This window comes from Acanthochromis polyacanthus, chromosome 10 (genome assembly GCF_021347895.1).
Source record: "Acanthochromis polyacanthus isolate Apoly-LR-REF ecotype Palm Island chromosome 10, KAUST_Apoly_ChrSc, whole genome shotgun sequence".
NCBI lineage: Eukaryota > Metazoa > Chordata > Actinopteri > Pomacentridae > Acanthochromis > Acanthochromis polyacanthus.
The window spans coordinates 27156304-27181426 of NC_067122.1; the positions used below are offsets into that span (position 1 = coordinate 27156304).

Below are 25123 nucleotides of genomic sequence, written 5' to 3' on the forward strand. Positions count from 1 at the left end.
CTTGAAATTCCTATGCAAATTAGTAGGTGTACCGCCGGCAGTACACTGAAGCTTAAGGGGTTAATACTGATTAAACAGGAGGGTTATAAAAATGTCTACTTCTTGAACAGTTCTCTTGAATAAGAAAATTAGCTTGAAAGACCAAAATCGCCTTTTGTACCAGGTTGTAAACATGTTTATGTTTGCTGTAAACTTGGGTATTTTTACATGAGGTTTTAAAGGGATTGACTTGTTTTGGGGGTCAGCCTCAAGTGGCCATTCAAATAAGTACAGGTTTTGGTGTTAGCTGCAATTTTCAGCCCTAGATTTTGCCTCCGTACGGTAATAACTTGATCCCCTGACATGTCCACTAACACTAACAGATTTTCAGTTAACTTAAGTCTTTAAAATGTGACTAATTGCTACAGTGCTGATATTCCAACCAGCCTCTGCTGCACTTTGCCACCCTAAACCTAAGATGGTGAACACGATACCTGACTAGCATCTGCATATCAGCATTTTCCCTGTGTTTGCACTTGGCGTGTCAGAGGAACGTCTTGTTGGGCTGCCGGGACACCATTCTGTGTAACGGCGCTTGTCATTTTCTGACATATACATATTTAGAGACCACATGAATAATTATTTGATCACAAAGCGACTATCAATCATGAAAATTATCTTTCGGTGCAGCCTGTCTCCATTTCGAAGCGTCTGAAGAGCGTCTGTGTATGAGCTTCCGTGGTATCAAAGTACATTCAGGCTATTTATAGAAGCTCTAATCACAGCCACCTATACACATTAACACGATGACCTCATTCCTTTAAAACACCATGATTTCATAGGAAGCTGCCTGAGAGAGGGGGATAAATCACACATTACTTCATGGTATGAACATGAAACCTTTGCTCAATACTCTTCTTTGTCCTTACATGTGCTGTGTAGTGTCTCACGTTGCGTTAAGCTTTCGTATTTGCATAAAGTAACGTGGACAGTCCATCATCTGTTACATATCCCTCCATAATCCTCCTGTGCTGAAAATGATGTTTTTGTTCTTGTGCCACGTGCACTGCTGTATACTGTGTGTAAAAGATTATTTTTTATGGTTCCCAAGGCAAATCTCTCTATAATATTGCACTTGGCCACTCAAGTGTTTTTGATTCCGCTGATCCCAGACTGTGGTTTAATCGCACTCTTACAACAACAGCTTGGTATGTCCACCGTTGTCCTCCAGCGGCCATGTTCCTATTGGTCACTCAGCTTCGGCCGCAGCTGTGGCAGCCGTCAAAGTTTCGCACAGGAGGCATCTCATTGGCTCGCAGCGGATCAGGTATCCATCAGTGACCGCCTCATTGGCCGTCCAAGTATCAGGTATCCCCGGCCATCAGATGCCAGCTCTGTGGAGCAACTGCTGTTTGCTGTTACTATGCCAACAGTCATGGGGTCTGTCGCCAGGCTCGCGAGGATGCACTCCTGTGGCCCCTGTTATCACACGAGAGGCACAAATATAAATACACTCAGACAATCAGCGTGTGTAACCATTTGAAGCTTGCGCAGAGCGAGCTGTCTCGCAAAGATTTATGGGCTGCCAGTGCACAACAGGATGTAATAAAAAATAATTTCAGAACCCATTAAGACGTGTCTTTAAATGTCTGTTTTCTTTCCTTTCCAATTATGCTGAATTCCCCCTCCTGCAGTCCTGGAATCGATTTCATCACAACCATTAGGGGGCAGCATTGATTGAATAAAGGCAACAAAATTAGGAGAAACTCTCTTTTCTCTCTCTTTTTCACACACACACACATGCATCGGCACAAAGGGGGCACAGACATGGACATGATCAATTATGTGTCAAGCATTTCTTCCTCAATGAATGAATGGCCCAATGACTATAGGCTACCGACCGTCTATTGTCTATTGACACTGGAGACTAAGTTCTCATGCAGTTCATTATCCCAAAAGGGGACAACTAGAAAGAGATCCAAAGAGACCATTAATCATCATTCCCTTCAGGGAGGAAAAAAGAAGAAGAAGGCACCAAAATAACAGCTACTGTAACCCTATACAGTAAATTGTAGAGATTTTTATAGAACATAAACAAACATTTAGAAAGGTTTAGCTGTAATAATAGCACGACACGCAAAATTACAGCCTGCTGGCGGAGATAATATTACAAATACAATACCATGGTGATAATTATAGGAAGCTTTTTTTGATGGGCTAATATTGCAGGAATGCAATGGCACGAGTAATTAGTTGAGGATCTACAGGGACAAGCGGACTTAAAGGGGCCAAAGTTTCGCTCCTGTAAGCACTTCTACGCGCACGTTTTTCTTTTCCTCACCAAAAGCTTTCACTATGACGAATAACTCCAAAGTCCATTTCAATTTGGGTCGACGACTCAGGCACGAAGAAGTGGTGGTTGGTGGTGGTGGGGCGGTGGAGATGAGGGGGTCAACCCAATAACAGCAACCCACCCCCACCCCCCCCCCACCCCCACCCCCACCCTCCCTTCTCCTCTCCTCTCCTCTCCTCTCCTCTCCTCCCCTCCTGCCCAACACCCCGGCCACCCACCCCCTCCACGTCCCCATAAAATGCCTTCGCTTCCTGCTTGAAAGTTCGGCCGGAGCGCTGTGATTGGCCGCGGCCGGCTCCGTGGGCCGTCCCCCCGCCGCTCCGTGCGCTTCGCTCGGCTCGGGTTACAGTTGAGCTCGGAGCCGACGCCGCACACACCAGGCGCAGACCGAGAGAGTGCTGCGAGAACGCGTTTGAAAACACGAGCCGGCGTGGAAATGTCGCTGAGCTGATTTAGAGTCCAGACCTTGAGGTGCTGCTGGTGAGCGGGTCAAGTCTACTTTCGTTGCGTCCAACCTGCAACAAAGAGAAGAGGAGACGTGCAAAGGGCTTCTTTTCTTTTTGTATCGCACTGACCACGCAGCGGCATGCCCGAGTTGGACTACAGTGCCTGAGCGCAACACGCAAGCTGAGAGAGAGAAAGAGCCGGGAGGGATATTTACAATAGAAACTCAATTCCTTTTTCGAGAAGAAGAATAGCAGAGGAGGAGGAGTGAAAGATAACACTGGAATGAAGTGGACCTCGGGATTCCTGGCGTGCTGCGGAGTTGTGACTGATGGATGAATGTGGTCATCTGTAGGCTATATCCAGCGACAGGTACAGACACCATCAGGGGAGCTCTGACAAAAGACGCGGCGCTGCGCTTCACCGACAGCCGCATCGCCGGATCTCCAAATTTACCAAACAACTGTGCTTTAGATCTGCTCCATCTCATCTGATCAGAGCGTTGAGTTTTATCCACAGAGTGAAAAGGGGCTCGTTTTTTTCCTCCCCTTTTTGTGTTTGTGTCTCAGCCACAGGTCAACCAGGACACTCGGGGCTCCTTTTCTTTTTTCTTTTTTCCCTCAAGAGGGGCTCCATCGTTCGTCCTGCGGACAGTTCAGTCAAGGACACGGGGTCTGGAGCTGATTTTAAAGAAGTCGGACAGAAGGACATGTATCTGATATCGACCTCACATGCTCCCGACTGATCGTAGCACACCTTCCCACCGGGCGAACCGCAGATAAAAGGCTGCCAGGCGCGCTGTCCGTTCGCTCTGCTCACTGTGTCTTGATTCATTTTTACCAGAATGGCGGGACTCGGTTGTTGGAAGTATTACCTCTGGATCTTTATTTTAATGTGCAGGTCGGCGTTACCTTCCGCAAAATCGCTGGAGACTATAATTTGGAGCTCGCAGAATTCCAAGTAAGTCTCCTATTTCGTTTGTACAAGCGTGCCAAACTCGTTGGGTGTGTGCGTAATGGAGGGGGGACTAGACATTGCTTGGGAAATTTTAGAAGAAAAAAAAGTTGCAGTTGTGCGCAAAGCTGTGGGTTATATGTGCTGGTAAATGTAGCAATTATCTGGAAAAAGAACATAATTTATTGAGTTTTAATTGTCACTCCTGCGCCGCAGAATTTGGTGTTGATTTATTCTCTGTGGGGAATTTCCCCCAACACCAAAAGTACAGAGCTCATACAATATTCAGCAGGCAAATCACAATAATGGATGGTTAATTATAACAATTTATGGCAATATTACATGCAGCTTTTATTGTCAAACTGGTGGCAAAGTCTGCCTGGACACCTCAATCACGACTATCTCAGAGTTCAACCACTCCTTCCCTGCAGTTTAAGGCAACTGAGGTAATAAGCTGAGAATGAAAGTGGAATAAAAGTCAGGTGAATCATGCCAAGGTGTGCCATGGGATGTTTCTCCTCTCAGGCCGCCCCTGGAGCCCTGAACATGGGCTACAGGAGGCACAAGAAGGCCGCACTCCTTCCCAAGTTTCCCCCACCAAACTGCTTGATAAGATGGTTTCAGATATCAGAGGGGCAAAAAATGCTTGAAAAGAATTTAATTTTCCTAATTGTCCTGGCTGAGGCCCAGATTAATTTCTTCACATGGAACCAGAAGGCGAGTTTCTCCAAAAACAAAGCAGCTGAAGCCAGACAGTTTTCTCTCCCTTCTCTCTCCTTAAAAAAGATTCATAATTTTCTCATCAAAATAAGCAGAGTGAGCCCAGACTACTGATAATAAATTACGCTCTGGTAACAATTATCACCCACTTAGACTTGACTCCCACATTTACATGATGTTGGAAAGCTTTCATGGGGGGGGGGGTGTAAACTTTTTAAAAAAGAAAAGAGAGAAAAGAAAAAAAAAGAATCTGTATGGTTGGAGCTGACCTTCATTTAAGCTCACAGCACTGAGGGGAAATAGAGAGTAGCTCCACAAGCTTATAACTAGAACTTACTCATTCAAGTGAATCCGTGATTTATCCCCCAAATGTCAGATGTCATAGGAGCTCGTTGTGCAGTCAGTGAGTGTGAATATTGCTGCCATGTTCATCGGAGTGTGTGTGTGTGTGTGTGTGTGGCCTGATCCTAATGGTAAGACTACGGCCCATCAGCTTTTATTTGACTATAGCTGTAGAGGTAGTGGAACAATGAGCGTCATCACACACACACACACACACGCATACATTACACATGCGCAAAAACCCACATCTTCAACTATGGGTAGACAAATGAAGAAAGAATAAATAGAGAAAAGTGTGTGTGTATGTGTGTGTGTGTGTGTGTGTGTGTGTGTGTGTGTGTGTGTGTGTGTGTGTGAGGGAGACATTTATTGATTGATGATGTCACCTGGAGGGAATGTCTTTAGAAGGTTACCACGCTGGGTTTTTAGGCATTTTTTGGGAAGATCACTCCCCCATCTGTTTCTCCGCTCAGCTCCTTGTAAAAAATCCCCCGTCTTGGCTGAATATTTCATAAAGTTCACAGTGGAACAATAATGCACTCCGCAAAGTGTTCTCTCAAGCTAATTATCCCGCTGCTCTGTGCTTAGAAAACAATAGACAATTATCTTGCCGCATGCAGACTTTACAATAACAAAAGACAAACCTGTTTTTCTTCTGAAATGTATCAGTCAGCAGCGTTGCCTGATAGGTAATAAAAAAGAAAGAGAGAAATACTTGCACAGCAATCAGCATCCGTCTTCACTGTTTGCTGTTATAAACTCCATCTCCGTGTCTTGGCCCACATTGCTCTGTAGTGATAACACAGAGAGAAGCCTATAGAAATGTACAGTACACTATCTGGTGACTTATCTAGATTTACGACATCTTACTTCCTATTCCGGCTTTGGGGAGCTCTGCTGCCTCAGCTAATAAATTAATCTGGCCCTCTGCTTGCACACTGTACCACATACACACAAAAATATAACAATACGAGCGCCTCCCTACAGGCTATGAGTTATGAGACAAAGTGTAGGAAAGCAGCAGGTTTGGGCCGCTGTGGTGTGTGTTGTTTTTTTTCCTTCGTCTTTTCTTTACATGTGTGTGTGTGTGTGTGTGTGTGTGTGTCCCTTTTATTTCGTTCCTGCTGTTATGGATTTTCATGTGAGGATGCCATCACTCCCGCTCCTGCATTATCAATAACTGGGGTTTGCTTAATTGATTTCCTCCCAGCGTGCTTGAACAGGCAACATACATCATCGCCGTAGCGCTGTCTCCAAAGAAAAATAATAAGGAGGAACATCTTTGACTTTTAGTTGTGCTGCGGGATGTATCAGACCTTTTTTTGGTATTTAATTTGAGAGTGGAGGAGTGAAACAGTGCTGGTGGTGCTGGTGGTGGAGGAGCAGCAGAGCAGAAGGAGGCTGGATGTGTCAACGTTCCCGGGCAGTATGGAACCCGTCTAACATTTGATCAGAGCAAATCGGATTAGTGCTCATTTAGCTGAGTGGGATTATGCCAGAAAATGTCACTTTGTTATGACTGATCACGTCCCATCGGTTTTGGCCGAGGCCGCCGTAGCAACGTACAGGCGAGCTCCATACGTACACACCGACTGCACAGGAATGCTGCAGTGATGCCAATTTAATGATAATCTGACAAGGTTGCTATGAGTGGCTCCCGCACGTCCTCTAACCCTCCTCGGCTAATATTTACCTCATGACCTGTAGCTATCCACGGCCTGTTTGCAAACCCGCTCAGGAGACAAACAAGATGATGGGAGAGAGGGAGAGATGGAAAACACACTTGCACACCTCTGAAAACACACAGCGAGGAAACAGCCACAGGCGGCCCGAGAGTCTGCTGCACTGATTTTGAACTCCTCGCGTTTTCGGTGAGGCTTGGAAACAGTTTGTAGACATTTTTGGCCCCCGTGTCAGTTTTGAAGCCCACAAAAGAACGCAGAAATGGAGAAGGAAAGAAAGAAAGAGAGGCGTTTGTGCTGATAAAAGTCAGCCTAAGCCTCTGTTTCTGTGGCTCTTTACCTACTCAGCTTATTTTGCCGTCCGTTGACCTCAACTGTCTGGCGCACAGTTTTACAGTTGACTGGCTCGGTTTATATCGTGCTTGTGTGGTTTTGACGGTTCAGTGGGTTCGACATTAAGCCCATCTTGATTACCACTGTGATATTTCGTAAACATGTTTCGCTTTTTCCCAAACAGCGAAACAATGTTGTGTCATTTTTCTCACAGCGCTTTGTACTTTGAGATGATGACGCAGCAAGTTAGCAAGTTGTTAATTAAAAGCAACATATTTTCATTTGGCTTCTGCTAGTCGTGGTGTCACGTTTAGTTCCTCCCCTCCTCCTGTCAGGTAATTTAGGGGAAAACCCTTTTTGTTTGAGGTAATAAGGAAAGAAAAACCAGCTCCTTCTTTATCTTTGCTTTGAGAAACTGCTGTTATCAAAGCAAACATTTTGTTCTCGAACGCTGAGAAACCTTTGACTCCTCCACCATTCCGCTCCACGCTGACATTTAAATGTAACAAGGATTTCAGTAGGAGGTTAAAAAACAAACAGCAACTGCAAAAACTTGAAACTGCCGCAACCTGTTGAACGAGACCAAACTTCAGGAACGAGACGAGAAACAGGATTTGGTTGAGAATCCGGCCAGCGATCTCCTCTTCTGGTCGCTGCCCAGAGGGTCAGAGGCCTGTTTTTGTTTCTTTCCTGACTCACGCCCTGCTGCTTGCCCCTTTTTCCCCTTTTTTCGCCATACTCACCTTCTCTCTCTTTGCCTCCCACAGTCCCCCCTTTCTCCACCCTTTAGACTCTGATCGTGTTTCCCTCTGATAGAGATCTCATTACACACAGAGAGGACTTAGAGCCTGAGCCCCACTCAGAGAGACCGGGAGAGGGCCAACCAATAAGAAATACTTGTGGAAAGCAACTGGCCCATGGTGCTGTAAGGGCACCCTGTGTCTCGCTGTAAGGACAGCTGCATTTGCTTTTATGTGTGCGCCCTTCTGTGTCGACATGACTGTTGTTTCAGCGGTGTGTAACGACAGATTCTTCATTTGGTTATCTCCGTGAGGCACCTGGGCTCTGAAAGGGGTTGCGGGGCTTTAGGTTATTTCAGGGGGGGAAAAAAATGCGGCTTTTTCATCATGGTTTTCCAGATGGACTCATTTTATCCGCTGGTGGTTTGGCTGCCACATCACTGAAAGCTGATCATTCTGTTTTTTTTTTCTGTGTTATTGATGCATTCGTTTCTTTATTTCGAAGCAGTGGTGCACATGAAACCGAGCTTTTCCTCCCAAGAAAGCAGCATTTGCAACTAATTTTTCAGGATCTTTTTCATGCACGTATGAGTCCCCAACTGGTCCTCGTGACCCAGCAGTTACAGTTGCTTTTTTTTTCCTTTCAAGACATATTACAGGAACAACAGCTGAATGCAATGAATCACTTGAGAGAATGGACTGCAGGGCTGGAAGGATTAGTCAATTAGCTGCACAAAAACAAAGCAAAAGTGATTGGAAACAATCAGCCGCTCCTTGCTAATTGCTAATTGACACAGACAAAAAAAACATTTTAATCCTAAGCAATCAACATGTGACATTACAACAAGCTGTTTGTGACTACACTCTCCAGACAGGAACACCCTGGTTGGGTTTTTTTGGGGGCTTATGCAGGGAGCTGCAGATTAAGGTGTTTCCTCACACTAATGCAAGAATCCTGTTTAACCTGATGATACCGCAGACATTGTAGAGAAGACATAGCGTTGTGTAAACAGCTTAGAACAATCTCTTATGGTTAACAGAGATTTATATTCTTACAAAAGAGCATATTGTCATTTTCTTGATCCCGACAACTGAGTAATCTCTTGATCAAACAAAACGTTTATGTGAGGTTTTGCCGCTTGTGTCCATTTTATGTAATTTATATAATGTGTCTTTAAATTTCCGAGTGCTTATTGGACAAAACTAGCAAGTTTGAAGATTTTTAATGACTATGACATTTTATAGCCTAAAAAAAGGACAGATACTGAGTTGTTGCTGCTAGAACAGACACTTGATATGTGTTTTAATTCGACAACCAAAGTTTAGAACTACTCTTCTAGATTCCCACATAAAGGTGTGGACACTTCTGTTGAGAGTCAAAATAAACTATGACAAATAGTGCAAAGTGCATTACGCAATAAAAATTCTTTGGCAGCGAAACCACATTAATTTATCAAAATGGGTCAAAACAAAACACAAATTATCACCTATTTAGTCATCATCCGGTGCGGTAAATCTAATTACAGCATATAGAAAATAAATTGCAGCTCAGTATGAGTTTTGTTTACATTCCCTCGGTTTTCTGTGTTCATACAACAGTCAGTGGACACTGAGACTCGTATGAAAGGGACAAGTTTCAGCTTATGGAAGTGAATGAGTGTTCGAGAGTGCATGTCGGTGTGCCATTGTTCTTTGTCCAGCCACAGCGGAGCATTAAGGAAGTGTTAGGAGTGTGCCAGTGTGCCCCTGTGAAAGTGTTGAGGGCCGAGCGGTGGATGAGTGTGGAGTGGCTGAACAGTGGCTGCCTTACAGGCAGTTAGCGACCCGGCTTCATTAGACGGAGGCCTGGCTGGCAGCAACCAGGAAGTTCCCATCAGCTCCAGGCCTGCCAAGCAGAGGCACAGGCGCTGGAAAGCTTCCCTTAAGATTTCGACTCATCGCCTCGCCTCTGCATTAGCTGAATCAAGGGAAAGGGGAAGAAAAAAAATGGAAGGATGCTGTGTGTTACAGGAAGTGGAGAAAAAAGTTGAATGGGCAAAGTCTGCCTTTTGTTTGCCATCTTAGTTCTTTTACATAAGAGAAGTTGAAAATAAGGGGATTAAACAGAGGAGGAAAGGAAGCTAATGTAGAGCGTTGAAACTCAGCCCTGGGCTCAACCGCACATCCTTTCAGTCCGGCATAGAACTCCTAGATTACTTCCATGTGTCAGTGCTGGGGAGAAAGAGAGGGAGAAAAGAAGAAAGGAGGACAGCGAGAGAGAAGTTGAGCAATTGAAAAGCAAGTAGACTAGGATTGGTGGAGATCAGCGGCGGTATTGGACAGTGGAACGGATCTATGTGACAGCCATCTCTAAAACCATTACCCCTGCGGCTCCGACTCGGGGAACTCGTAACCTCCTCCTCCGGACTGACCTCATAGACTTAACTCTTTCTCATGGAGCTCCTCTGTGCTGAGGAGGCAGGCCTCATCAGATGCCAATCCCAAACAGCGGGCAGGCAGCCTTAACAGCCAGCTGCACTACGCGTTTCTTTAAGACGTCAGGAGTTGTCACCGGCATACAGGCAACCAGAGATCTGTTTCTCCCAGTTTGTGGCACTCCAAAGACTTTTGTGGGAAGGTTTGAATTTAGTGTGCCAGGGCTTTGTGGAAAAAGGGGATGACGGTTCCCAACAAATAATGACAAAATGTGTGGGATAGGGCAGGAAGTGCATGTTTATGAACAAATAAAATTGGTGAAAACATTGCAGTGGGAATATAAATTATGATGGAAGCATATAGGCTCGCATCGTAATTTATTTAACTGTGTCGACAAAAACAGATTTCAAAAATATATCTTAACTGAAGTCCAGCTTTATTTGTAGTTTTACAAACTTTTTCCGTAAGTTTCCGCCTCAGCTGGAAAAATGCAAAAAATAAACTCTTAACTCGAGGTTCACTTATTCTATTTAGCAGCAACTGACATGACTTTGTCTGGAGCTTTTGACTGCAAAAGTATATTAGATTTTTAAAAAAAGAGTTAACTCAAGATCCACTTAATGTATTTAGTAGTAGCTGACCCTGTTTTTTTCTGGAGTTTTCAACTATAAAAGTACAAAAAATATATTAGATTTTAAAAATATATTAACTCGACATCCACTTATTGTATTTTATAGTAGCTGACCTACTTTTTCTGGAGGTTTCAAGAAAAGTGTGTGAGGTTAAAAAAACATGAATTCAAGGTTCATTTAAAGTATTTAGTAACTGACCCTATTTTTAGGAGCTTTTAACTACACAAGTACAATAGGTGTTATAATGTTACATTTTTAAAAAACTTCTCAAGGGCCACTTTTTAGCCTTAGTGGTACTTTTGCTAACTTTTTGTCTGTTTTTAAACTTTGACTGCATTTATTAAATTACAATAAATATATAATTACCTTTTTTTTTAACTCAAAGTATATTTATTAGCTATACTAGCAAATTAATGAACTTTTCTGGAACTTCCAACAGGATGAAAAACTTTACAAAATATGTTAGACAAAATACAGTATTATGCAAAGTTTGTTTGCTAGCTTTGGTAGTAATTAAAAAGTTTTTCCGGAGTTTGAAACTACATCTGCAAATTATTTTTAATTTTTCATGGTTGAAAATGTGTAGCAAATGAGATTTTAGAGATGTTAATGAAACTTTTATATGCCCCACCAAAAAATATTATTTTGTGTTCCAAAAATAGTCATATAATATAATCTCATATAATCTCATATAATATAATATAATATATATAATATATAATATAATATAATATAGTATAATATCATATCATATCATATCATATACATTTCCAGTGGCTCCTGTTGAACTTTTCCGTTTACCTGTGGATCCTCTCAAGTGCAACCAAAGTGAGCTTTACTTTTGTCACAGATCATATTTTTACCAGAGGAGACTGGATGAAGCATGACCGTAGCCGACCAGCTCTGAACATATCATTAATGATCATCATGGAGCTCTTTGTTCACTGTTATGAGTACACTAATGGAGTGACAGGGTAATTGAATCGAGTGGTAGGATAATAGAATGATAGAATGATAAAGTAATGGAATAGTGTGGTAGCAGTCCTCTTTTCCCAAGGGATACCCCCGTAAGTGTGTCAGCGTGGCAGATGGGCGGTCTGTAGCAGCCCCCCTCCCCCCACGTTAATTATAAAGCATCATAATCCATCTATGGCATACAGAGGCAGGACATGGAGACTATTAGGGGGAGCATGGAAATGGCACAGTGTATAATCCTCGGGACTTTGCCACTATTAGGCTCCCCAGGCATCGAGCAAAAACCACTCATTTCTCCAGTAATCTAGTTTGAGCGGTCCCTTTTCTTCCTCACTATCTCTCTCTCTTTTTCTCTGTGTGTGCCTGTGCAATTGTGTGTCCCAAATTTGCAGATGTTAACTGGAAGTTCGATTTATCTTAATTTTTTCTTTTTTTTTCTTTTTTTTTTTGCTCTCCAGCTTCAGTCTTTTTTTTCCCACCATGCCCACAGACAAGACAGACAGCCCCAAAAAGCATTTGAGTTTGTGTGTGAGCGTGCCTCCGTTAACCCATTCTGCCAAGCCTTGGCTCAGCCTTTTCTAAGCAAACTCCCAGCGTGATCCTGGTCCCCCTTGTGCTGGTGAGAGGAGCTGGAAGAAAAGGCCTATGGGACTCCTGCTGCTCCCAGGCCCGGCCCCGGCCCCTCCACTCGCAAAGGCCGGGCCTGGGATTTGGTGCGCGCCGGGGCTCTGTGTGGCAGCTGTGACTGACGCTTCAATCGCCTCTCCCTGGGACACCCCAGTGCAACCCTGCATTCCCTTTCACACCTCGGAAACGGGGGGAAAAAGACAATTACACACATATTCAGCAACCTCCTTCTTCCAGTCTGTCCCCACTCCTGCATTTCTGATGCACAGCCATTTACCAGAGCTATAAAAACAACATTTGTAAAGTTTCTTGTTTTGCAAAGACGTCCTTCCTCTAAACAACTTGCAAATTAGTTTAGTTGTCTGGACCGCCTGTCTGCAATTTCATTATGCATTTGAAGTTGCTCTTGTTTATTTAATTTTTTCCAAGTTGTCCTCTCTCTAAGTAAACAGTATAACTGAACTATTTCCTTTGAATTTCCCTTGATATTTAGAAAATGTAAGTAATGGAAAAAGATTTGAGCCTTAAAGTGGAGTTAATGCTATCATGTATGGATTGTCAGTAAATTGAGTTTGTCTCTGGGCTATTGGAGCAGGGAGTCGTAAGCCAGCGGGATTTAAGTCTCTTAATTGAATTATTTTGATTGCTGACTTGATTGATGGAGTCAAATGTGGAGCATTTTCCATGAGTTTTTGTCTGGCTAATTCTTCTTCCAATAGAGCCATACCAGACAGATACAATAGGAACCTGCAATCAATCACAACTGCAACCCTGAGCATTTTGTTTGGACAGAAATGTGCCTGCCATCAGGTCCGAGTTCCACAAGCCAACCAGACAACGTAAAACCAACAATGACATCAGATAGTAAAGCACTCTAAAGTCTAATCTTCCCATAATGCCATGCTAAACCCCACAGAGACCCACGGCAGGGAGAAAGGCTTTTTTATGCCCTGGTGCTGCTCCTCCTCCCATGGCCTCTGGCCCTGTGTGTGTGCATGTGTCAGTGTGTGTGTGTGTGTGTGTCCATGCATGTTGGGAAGAGAAAAAGAATTTGAGAGTGAATGGAGATGTCACTGTCAGACTCTGGCCTCCACATGAATCCGCTCCAGAAAGGCCATATTGGCAGCTTGTGTGTGCGTGGAGCCCGTCGGGGGTCTGCCGTTTCCCCTCCACGCCGAGTTCTTACGGCCGTGATTGGAGCTCGGCAGGACCCAGGTCTATATTTCATCCCATTCATATGAGGGAGGCCGTTTCATCTCCCACACACATGTTTCCCATTAGGTGTGTGTTTATTCTCCCCCATGATGTGCTCGGCCATGGAAGCCTCTCATCTCTCCAATATTGGAAATAGGAGTGAAGGTCTGCTAAAGCAAACACAATATCCTAAACCTCTCGGCTCGCTTTATGAACTATGTGGAGAATAAGACAGACAGCGCTGCCATGATTTCATGTGTTACCCGCGTGGTTTTTGCCTCCTAAGGCTCTATAATTACGTGCTCTGTAACATTACTGTAAAGCATTTGAGTTTATCCAAGGTGGGAAACAGAACCTTTAACTTTATCCAGTGTTTTGTTTTTTTCCAAAATGCTTCCACACGTTACTTCTCCAATTATCTGCTGTCATAATATTTGACGCTGCGATTTTAGCTTGCTAAACTTGACGTGTGGTGCTCTTTGCACATTCTGCTGTCTCATTTTTCCCCCCAGCACTGAAAACTTTTGACTACTTTTAGCTACTCTCCTCGTCTGTCTCTCAAGTCCCCCCCATAGTGAAACATGACAGCCCAAACCTCCACCACATCACTCCTCTCTTCTCCTCTGCTGTCTCTCTGCGAGATGAAAGCTTTTCTTTGCAGACAAACCTCTGCGAGTCCTTTTTCTTCACGCCCGGGCCCAGGCCTGTGTTGCTGCTTTTAGTAACTCTGTTTGCTGCATTTTCTGATTTATTTATACACTCCTGATTGTAGCACCTCATGCATGTCAAGAATCTCAAAATCGGAACCTTCGCATGTGCATTATGCGCGCTGAGTCAAATTCTTATTTGAAATATACATGAATGCATGAATATATTTATTGTCGAGAAGCCCCTGTGCATCCGGGAGAGTCTCATTTCCTGTAGTGGCCCTGCTCTGGAATGGAGTGGCGTGATCCTTGAAGGCGCCCCACATGTGGCCACCAAATAGAGCGCCCGGTGCACCCCTCACACAATGGAAGGGAAATGATTTGGCTCCTATTGGAGGGGCTGGAGCAGTCGCTTCAAAGCGGTGTGCCTAGCCGAGGCTTTAACCGGCCATCTCTCTGCATTAGATGTGCGTCCTGTGATGAGCCTTTGAAGGGTGCGAGCGGTTCTGGCTGGGAGATTGCGATTGCATTGCACGGGTGTCGGGGTTCAGGCTTTCTCGCGGAGAGACTTGCAAGTCGGTGGCTTCAACGGGATTGCGGCGCTCTCCTCTCTGTGCCGCTTAAGTAGGTTGGACTAAAAACGTGTTGAACCGAAAGCCGCAATGTGACGAGGGAACAGCTGCTGTGTCACGTTTGGATGTACACACACATACACACACACACACGTAACACAGCGGAAGGTAGTATGGAAGTGTGTGCGCTCAGGAGTCAGCTGTGGTTGGCTTGTGCAGATTAAGGTTTGAGTGTGTGTTGCAGATGGCAGCAATAATGATCAGATAGCCCTTGTAATGGAGACGGCCCAGTTTGTAATGGCTTCCTAAAACAACACATGGAGCGTCTTTACGAGGCCACAATCCGCCCGGTTATCACAGAGCAAACTGCATGAATGAGAATAGCATCATGTCAAACAAGCTATTTATTAGCACACGCATCACACACACACACATTTCATTTTAATGCCGACAGCCTGCATCTTGCCCGCGCTCTGCTTGTTAAAGGCGAGTGTTATCAGAGGAGACACAGACTCCCGCTACACCAGTTAGGCCGTCCTCCCCTTTTACATTCACTGTTAATGAGCCTAATGATGTGTGTCTCGGCGATTGCATCAGTCAATATGCTGTTCAATATGGGTTTTAGAAACCCACTGACAACTTAAGCATGTCCGCCTGGATAAGATCTCCCATCCAAGGGAGGAAAGAAAGAGCAACTAATTTGTCTTGGATTTGATGGGACATGTGTAGCTGTCTTTTACAATCATGAGCTGAGATTGTAAGCAGAGAATAGACTTGTCACTCAAATTCTCTGATAAGAAGCTGCTTTTAAGACACAGAAGGCAGCTGCGGAATAAAGAAAAAAAAAACACTGCGTCCTAGTTATTACAGCGCCTCTCTCATATAGAGATCTATTGTTTGGTGGAGATAGTTTTCAGCTTGTTTTTTTTTTTGTCTTTGTCCTTCTGTTGTTTTCCTTTTTGATTTTGGAGCAGGTTTTCGTTTCAGTTAAATTTTTATGCATCAGTAGGGGCTTACATGGGGTTTTATTTCAGTTTATATCTGGAGGTGTTTAGTATATTAGAGACCAGGGACATTTAGCTTTATGCTTTGTTAGAAAGTCGCCGCTGAAGTTTAACACTCTCTGTATAGTGATTGCAGATGTGCGTGTTTTTTTTTCCTCATTTCTGCTGCACTTTTTCCCACAGCTTTTGGGTTCTTATTTTTGGCCACATGAGTGCAATGCTTTTTACACATAAAATTAATTTTTTATTTTTAGTTGACTGCGCCATTGTTGGTTTCTTCCTTCATATGACATAAAAAAAAACATTCAGAGACCCCTGTGACACTGATAAAGGCAGTTTCTTTTATAAACCACACAGCATTTGATTGATCTGTCTCGTGGTCTTGATCCCTGGGCTTGGCTGATTAAACCTATCCATCAGCCTCTCTTATCAGCACCCTAACAGATCGACTGCAGGACACCGAACTAAAACCCCCCTGCATTGTTGTTACACAGAAAAAAGTCAAAGGGTAAGGACAGGGAGGGGAGAGGTTTACCAGAACTCCTGTCTTCAAGGCCTTGTGGACAAAGCGAAAAAAATCCCCACGATGTTATTTTAAAGAAATATCTCCTGTTTCGAGATCCCCCCCATTGTGTACGAGTGCTACACATACACACTCGCACACACTTTTCTGTATTGCTATAACCTCTAAATGAGGTCGAACAGTAGCACTGCAGATTGTGACAGGAGTGTTTCCCTTCTAGAGGGAAATCATAAAGTAATGTTTCCTGTCCGCAGAGTGTCAGCAGCTCCCCGCTAGTGATGTGACCCTTCCTCCCCCCGCCCCGCTCCACGGCCACAATTCACACAGACATCAGCCAGATAATGACATCTCTTTCACTGACAGGCTGTCATTCACATGCCCGTGCAAGCATCGACACTCACACGTTTGGTTGAACTCATGCAGACATGCACTCGTGCCTGCGAGAAAACGAGGGCAGACGAGCATGGTCGCCGTTATGAATCATCTGACTGATTTGCAAGTCAAATAGCCCGTTTCATAAGATGTGCCTGTTATTTTGTGAAATAAATTTGAGTTTCTCATCTTCTGGGTGACTGTTAAAGCAAATACATCAAGGCTGCTAAAACGTGGATGATTGCATGTCACTTTGCTCTCATTTATCGGCGAGCATCTATTACCATCATGTTGTCAAGGCAGTGAAAACAGCTCAGGAGAGGCAAACAGATGGGCTCTCATAATTCACAGATGTATGATTTCCGGACAGTTTGTTAAAGATAAAGCCCCTTATCTTTTTGCTTATCTTCAACTCCTTAAATTGCATTAACTTATGATTCCGAACATCAGGTAAGCGAAGTATTTCACAAGTTCAACATAAACGCAGACTTAATGATCATATCACAGCCTGGATGCTGGTTTATTGACATTTTATTGCATGTCACAATCAGATAGTGCTGGAGTTTGCAACTTGCTGGCTTATCCAGAAGCCATCAATCAAGGTTTACACAGTCAGAATTTCATGTTGTAAGGAGATGGTTTATTGAAATCTTGTTGAAGCATGCCCTGCAGAAGCAGGTGTGGACCTGCTAAACTTGCCTATTTGCTGCTAGTCATTTTTCAAGGAGGCGGGTGTGAACGCTTCCCGAATGCGAGACGTTCGGGAAGTTGCCTGCGTGGCACGTTCATTAACCTGGTATCCAGCTAATCTCCTGCCTAATTCATTTAGTTCTCCAAGCACTCCCGCGTATTAATATCCTCTCAGTGCTGCCGCTCATGGGACGTAGCAGGAGCGTAGCCATGGCGATGATTGTGTCATTATTTTGCAGTCAGATGAGTGATATCCCAGAGGGCTCTAGCTGAGTTGTCCAGGCCGGTTGAGAGGGACTGATTAGAATTGCAAATGGCCGCCAAGTGTTGTGTTTATTGTGTGTCTCAATATTGGAGACAATCAGGCAAATCAAAGCCCTCAGCTGGAGAGATGGGACTGAGGCACGGTGGGCCTCTCTGGCTGGCACCATGTCCTCAGTAGTTTGCCCTCCCCCTCGCCAATACCCTCCTTTCGTCCTCCCCGTTGCCCTCTCGGCGTGTATATGTCCTGAAGTACACGGACACAGCTGGAGAAGGAGAAACGCCAAATCTAGTGCACTCAATCATCTGTAGTGTGGCGGTGCTCTCACAGCAGCTGAGAAATATTAAACACGCTTTGTGGTCATGAAAGCTCGCGACAGACATAAATATCAGTGTTGACGGATTAAAATGACTTGTATGTTTGCTCGTAACACAAATTTGTTGTTGCTTTCATGGCTTTCTGAATCACTCGAAACAGAATTACCAGCTTTTCATCAGCAGAATTTCTTTTTTGATGCCTCTCTCTGATGAAGAACATCAAGTCTCGGCACGTATTAGGAGTTATTTTCACATGTCTGCATGTGGTTCCCTGCGAGTGGAACCTATTGGCAGTGAGCCCTTGTTATGGCTGGGTGACAGACTGTGGTGTAAAGTGCCCTAAACACACATTTTCTCCGTAAATCACTTGTGAATTGTTCTTCCTCAACGATTGGCCATTACCCCGATATTGACTCGGTGTTTGTACAGGAGTCGGCGAAATCCATCTGAAAGCCATCCAGTGCTGTTGTGTGAGACAGGAAGCCAGTGTTTTAGCTCCCCGTGTAATTCACTCTGTCAGTGGCGCGCACAGAGGCCTATCTTCTCCTGTTTCGCTACTGTTGGCTTTTAAAGAATGCGTGTGTGTGCGCACAACGTGAATGCACATGCAAGAATATGTGTGCGTGTGCATTCATGCGCGCAGGCGTCCCTGTTCGAACACCGGATAATTCCTCGGGTCATGCACGCTCCCCATACAGCACCGCATGACCAGTCGCAACAGGCATGTGTGAGGCCCAGGTACGGGTTTGCACAGCGAACAGGTATTGCTACAGGGAGATGACTGTTAAAGCTAAGTTTTATTGCACCACACACGTTCTCCGCAGCTCTCAAGCGCTGCAGGCTAAATGAAAGTTCTGAGGAATGTGTCCGCACTCGACGGAAATCCCTCAGACTTACTGGGAGCTTTTACCGTGACTTGTGAGCGAAAAGGAGGCCAACAGCCATCATAAGACTCACATGTCATGATCAAGAGTCCCTGGCCTTGAAAGGCAACAGTCAGTCCACGAGAGAGGCAGCGACTCGCGGCCTGTTTAGACAGAGCTGTGTGCCGTTGAGCTTGACAAGCGGCTGATGAGAGATCCTTAGAATTGTGTGCGCAGGAGAGAAAAGAGAATGGGCGAGAGGGGAGAGTGTGTGTCGGATCGCCGACGTGGCTGTTTGTGAGTGTGTGAAACTGAGGAGAGAGTTCATGAGGTGACATCTCGTCAGCTGTTTGACTTTCCCAGTTTCCCAGGGAAGCAGTTTCAAGAACAATGCAGAAGAAAAAAACCACCAACCACCGACAATTGAAATGCCACAAAAAACACCCCGGTGCCGTTTGTTGGTGTCTGAATTATTGCCGTCGCTTGAGATTGGAGACAGGGGAAATGTGTGAGTGACTGCACTGTGCTCGTAGCAGACACATATCACCTACCGGACTCCTCTATCCATCCATCTCGCGGAGCTCCTCACAATAGCAGGAATACATTAAAAAAAAAGAGCGAGTCAGGAGGGAAAGGGGACGCAAGATAAATATTGTGTTAGTATTTTCCCTCCCTTTCCCTTGCAATTGTCTTTCTCACTGACAGATGAACAATGAAAGTATTTTGAACTTTGCTGCATGCTATCTTTTACTACTGGGTTCAGAGCTGCGCTGTCAAAGCCAGACGTCTTCTGGCAGAGATTGATTGATTTGCTTTCTGTGAGCCACGTCTTCCCTTTGTTCCTCCAGGAAGGCTTTGGTGTGTCTTCAGTCTTCCAGATTTTCTGTAGCTGTGTCATATTAACACCTGTTAACAACATGCAGACTTATAAAATATCGATCCAGCTCCCCTTTGATCGTAAAGTAGCTGCTATAAAACTCAAACTGGAAGCAGTTAATTTCTGTATCCCGAAAGGAGCCAACAGTTTTTGGAAGATGGCAATAATATTATTGCGAGCGTATCCACTATATTTTGGAAATGTTGGATGTTTTGGAAAAATATGCTTATTTGTTTTCTTGCTGACGGTGAAAAAAATGATGGAAATCTCATGTCTGAAGCTCCAGCCAGCAGCAAAGTGGCTTAGCTTAGCTTAAAGACTGGAAATAGAGAGAAGTGGCTCTGTGCAAAGGTGACAAAATCCACTTTGCAGCACCTGTAAATCTCATTTATTTAATTGGCACAACAACACAAGAGGAATAATTACAGTTTATGGAGTTACAGGCAGATTTTGCTACCTGCCATTGGAGCCACACCAGCTGCCTTCCTTAGCCTTCATGCTAAGCTAACCAGCTCTGCACCTTATTTTTACTGCACACATTTGAGAGCAGTGTCAACTTTCCTTCTCGGGGTAAAAGCAAATAAACACGTTTCCCTTAAATGTCAAACTATTCCTTCAAGAAAAACCTCATTAGTAATGGGTGTCAGGTTCGATTGAGAGATTCTCTTCTGCCTGATCACTCCCTGATTCGATTCCCAGATGTGTCGCTGCCAAAATACTGCTGAGCGGGCTGAGCTGAACCGTCCTAAACCCACCCCCCCGTCTGAGAGCCAACTCATTCCGAGCACGAGTTTGAGAAATTGGCTAACTTTGGCTACACTGTATCCTGACTCTCATCCTCAATGAGCTTTTCACTTTGCTTCATTATTCAGTCTAAAAGTGTGATCCCTCAAGTAATTTTAGCCATGTTGAGATAGGAGGGCAGTTGTTAAAAATTGAATTGAACCATGACTGCCTCTATCTAAGCCAAACAGAATTTAAATAACTCTTGTATAACATGTGTGTGGGGTGTCCCTCTCACTCTCTCTGTGTCTTATTTCATGCGCTTGTTTGTGTTTATTAGTACATCTGATTGAGCAGCAGCGTTAAAAGGGCTGCTTCTCCTTAGAAACGCTTTCTGAGGGCTTACTGATGAGGTCGGAGATACCGAACAGAAAATGGCCAGCGGTAAAAAACCAGGCAAGCTGCGTAGGTTTGATAATGGTTCTGATGCCTTCCCTCTCTAGTTTCTTCTTCCTCCACTCCCTCGAGTGGGAGTGAAACACAATCGGGTGAGTGTGAGGGATGCTATTGTTCCGTCTGGGAGGGTTCTCCTCTCCTTGCTCTGCTCGCCGCCGATTGCAGCCTTGCATCCTGGTCCAGCTCTTGACTCTCTGCTCTGCAGCGCTTGTCCCGGGGGATTCCTCTTCTCTGCGACGGTCCAGCACCACCACCTCACACATGCACTGATTTTGGCTCGTTTTTGGGACGTCCTGGCACGATAACACACACGCTCTCACCCACTCGGGCCTCTGCGGACACATGTATATCTGCACACACACATACAGTGGGCTCGGGCCAGGCGGGTTTGGCTGTGACTGTAGACTTGGCCTGTGGAGAGATCTTTACGGAGCATGCAGAGCCCATCTGTGGCTGGTCCTCAGTGATGGGAGGCAGCTGGCTGTATGTGTGTGTGTTTGTGTGTGTGTGTTGTGTTGTGTCGTGGCCAAAGAAGAAACTAGGGGAGGAGGAGGAGGAAAGAGGCTTGTGTGTGTGTGTTTGGGTCACAGAGCAACCTCAGAATGAGGGCTAAACTCGGGCTGAAACTGACCCAAAATCTCTTGTCTCGCCAAGCCAAATCTTCTCTTCTCTTCTCTTCTCTTCTCTTCTCTTCTCTTCTCTTCTCTTCTCTTCTCTCGTCTTCTCTTCCTTTCTCTCCACCAGCTGGAAGAGCTCAGTTCCCCAGAGCTCCAGCATGAATAAGTGGAGACCCAGAGAGCAACGGTCTCTCGCTGTCAGTGATACGGTGGATGACGTTCAATCACAACCGCATACACCCATGCTCGCTTAACTCCCCTGCTCTTAGAGAGGGATGGGCTCGGCGCCGAAAGAAAACCACAGAGGCCATAAGAAGAAACAGATTATGCTCTTTCTCCTCCCTAATGACTTCTGACACTCCTCTCGCTCAACAGTCCTCTTCAGCGCGTCCGTCTAGTAACAACGTCCACTTCTTTCCTCCTTGTGGCAGGGCCATCTGGGCGTCATCTTGTTAGCTCATTACAAGCGCTGATGGTGCGATGCTGGCCCTTCATGTGACAGTGATAGAGGGCAAGCATACTGAGCTTGTTTGGTGAACGCGAGAGGTGTTTTGTGTGTTATAACTCGCCTGTGTGCAACTGTTATGAGTCACGCCGAATCTGATCTGCTCTGCATGCCAGCCTGTTGACTGAGCTAACTGGAGCTAGTGTGCGTTTGTCTGTGAGAGAGAGAGGGTGTCTGTGTTCACACGTACAAAAGCAGTTCTCGGCAGGGTGGAATTCAGGATATTCTGTCTGTCTTTTTTGCCTCTGACATCGTCATTTATGTCCCTCTAATGGGAATAGCCCGGAGGGAAAATACTGAGCTTTCTGCTTTTCAGCGGGCCACTGTTGCCAAGTCTGGAGTTTAAATGCGACTTGGATTCAGTTTATAGTTTATCCAGTACCACTACCCGTCGGCTAGTTTGTCCCTCCTTTTCTATAATAAGGGTCAAATCCTTCCTGCTTTGCTAAACAGTTCTGGAGCCAGATGGACCTTGTTTTGCTTAATTTCAGGATGCTTGTGTTTGTTCGTGTGTCCCTCTATGTGTGTGTGTGGCCTGTGCTAGCGCCGAGGCGACTTGTTTACCGTGTTTGACATGTGAGGAAGTCGGTGTGTGTACGCTGCGGGGCGTGTGTTTATGTGTGTGTGTTTATAGTCAGGCCTCCCTAAGAACATCTGCCCCCGCGACAGCCTGACAGAAGCCAGCTATGTATACAAGCGATGGGGTTGAGCCGCGGGCTATGAGGACAAACCCAGGACCGGATCACCTTCTCGCAGCATCGTCTCCACGGTGGAGATGGTTCTCGACCGGTTTTCAGATCTCGCTGGTCAGAACTGTAGATGTGGCAAATCTCTGCGGAGCAAACATACTGACAGTTTGATGATATGTGCCTTTTCTCCCCAGTATGAAATGATCACACTGTGTCAACAGTGCTCAGAGAATTGAAACCACACATCAAGAGCGAAGCCATTTCAGAAGCTGCTGCCTCAATGTCTCCATTGTGAGGCCGAGTGGGCATGTGACGCTATCTAGATATATCTGAAAGCGGTTTAAGACCGAAACAGTCGCTGCTAGCAGACGATTATTTAATATTGATTTACTGGAACTCTGCGATTACATGAAACGTAAACCGCCCAGTGCAAGTAAATCCCTGCTGCAAAATACATTACACAAGAGCTCAACTACAGTGCACCGGTTTGTGTTCTTCACAGACATAAGTGTCGTGTGGGTGACTTACTGTAATGTTTCAAGTGGAATCATATTATCTATCCAACCTCTAAGTTTATGGAATATTGATTCAAACAAAAATACCTCTGCCATATGGAAAGTGCCATCCCTAATAACAGGGAAGCAGCGGCACTGATTTTGTGGATAGTGTAGGAGAGAAATAATAATTGGTGAGGGAACACTTCTCCTGGTGTGATAATTACCACACTGATATCAGGGGGAATGGAGTACCTGTTGTGGTGGTGGGTGGGTGTGTGTGTGTGTGCGTGTGTGGAGAGCTTGTGTTTGCTTACACATTACACACTCATGCATTTTAAAAGCCCGACAGAAACGTTGCATGTCCAGCTGCAGAAAAGAGACATCAAGAAGAGGTAGCACCTGCATCTGGGGCCATTGGCATGTTCCCCTGGTAGAGCTGGATTTCGTAGTAGAATATAATTGATTATAATTGATATGTATGGCATGTTCATGCTGCTGCTCAGGAGGAACAAATCAATTTGACACCATTCTGTTGATATGAGCTGCCTCTGCCTCTTTCTCACTCAGTTCCTGTGCCTCGGGTCCATTCATTCGGCTGCCGAGGCTGCCTGCCAGTGCAACGCTCGGGGCAGAGGCTCAAGTTGACTGGACGGGGGTGGAGAACATGGGGGAAGGGGTGGTTTGAGGCTCTGTAAGGGGCTTTGAGTGGGCCTTAGTGTAGGCGGCGTTTTATATGAAAGTCGGTGAGGGCAGGGTGCTTGAATAGGGGTGGCTGGGAAGTTGGGCTGGGAAGGTCCAGGATGCACCCCACAGTGCTTTTGTGTGCTCACACATCCGTGTGTGTGTATGTGCATGAGGAGGTGGTGGTGGGGTGTAGCATATGTGAGATCATGTGCTCATATTCACCAGTGGAATGTAAAAAGAGAGAGGAGGGGGTTCTCCTCTCCTCTTTTGCTTCGTTGTTTTCTGTTCTCTCTCCACCGCGCTGTAGCGTAGGTCTGTTTGTATAAGCTCTTTACAGGATTGAGCACGCTGTGGAGCCATCCAGATGAAACAAAACCAACCTCATTTGGTTGTTTTGAAAATGATTCTCTTTATTTTATTTGGTCCAGGCAGATCCACCTCGTTTGACATGAGGGGGATAAAGGCTCACTCTGGTTCGGGGTCATTTCCCAGAAACATTATTTGTATCTGCACAGCTCTTCCTCTGTGCACTCAAACTTCTTTCATCAACAGGTCTTATAAAGTCTCCAGACAACATGAATGAAAGATGCAATTCAACCTCCCTTTTCCCCCCTTTTTTCCCTTTCGACCTCCTCAAAAGTACAATAATCTTCAGTCACTCGTCTCCTCCTCTCCATTGCGTGGCTGTGTGTAGCACCGGAGTGGTGCTGATTAAGCCAACGGAGAGACAAACAGGAGACAAAGTCCCAGCCCACCAGTTTAGTTTCACATCCTGGACTGGAGCTGGGCTGCAGCTTGCCAAGTGGAGGGCTTTTAAACTGGGCTAAACACTAATTGCTGCCCTATTTCTTTTATGTTGCTTCTTTCCCATCTGCGATGGCGCTTCCAGACCTCCACAGCAGCCAGAGCCTCATTATAGCAGACAGTTAACAAAGGCTGGGAAACAGAAGCGGAGAATTCACTTAGGATAGCTATCTAACGGCCAACTAGGAGGCCTGCTCGGAAAATTGAATCAATGACAGGGGCCGGCTTGCGATTAAATCCTTCAGGGATATTAAGATATTAAGATTTTGGAAATCTTAATTATTCATCTAAATTGTTGCGCCTCGCTTTGATAGTGGAATAAACTGGTTGTAAAACTGAGAAGTTTTGGGTTTTAAAGCTCGTTGTTTTATTCCAGAGCCAGGCTTTTAGGAATTTTTAACACTTTTGAAACACCATTAGAAGAAAAAAGTTGCCAAGAATTTTTACCTACAAAGAAAACAGAGAACAGCTACTTGTTGAGCAAAACAAATCAAGGTTTAATTGTGATTTCTCTTCTGGTTTCATGCTTGTTTTTCTGTAGGTGATTTTTGTGTGTCGAGGGAGAATGAGGAGGGGGAGGATGGAGAGGGAGGCGACGAGAGAAAAACAGAATGAAGGAAATGTTGAGGAG

The 25123-nt window shown here is 45.1% G+C and overlaps 1 protein-coding gene across 1 annotated transcript in view; it reads left to right on the top strand.

Annotated features, from left to right (window-relative positions):
* The first annotated feature begins 2590 nt into the window (after window positions 1-2590).
* Window positions 2591-25123, top strand: part of efnb1 (ephrin-B1) — a 62017-nt gene continuing 39484 nt past the window's right edge. Inside the window, exon 1 of the mRNA XM_022206857.2 lies at window positions 2591-3736. Within this exon, the coding sequence (XP_022062549.1) occupies window positions 3621-3736 (116 nt within the window). The 5' untranslated portion in view covers window positions 2591-3620. The remainder of the gene's footprint in view (window positions 3737-25123) is intronic.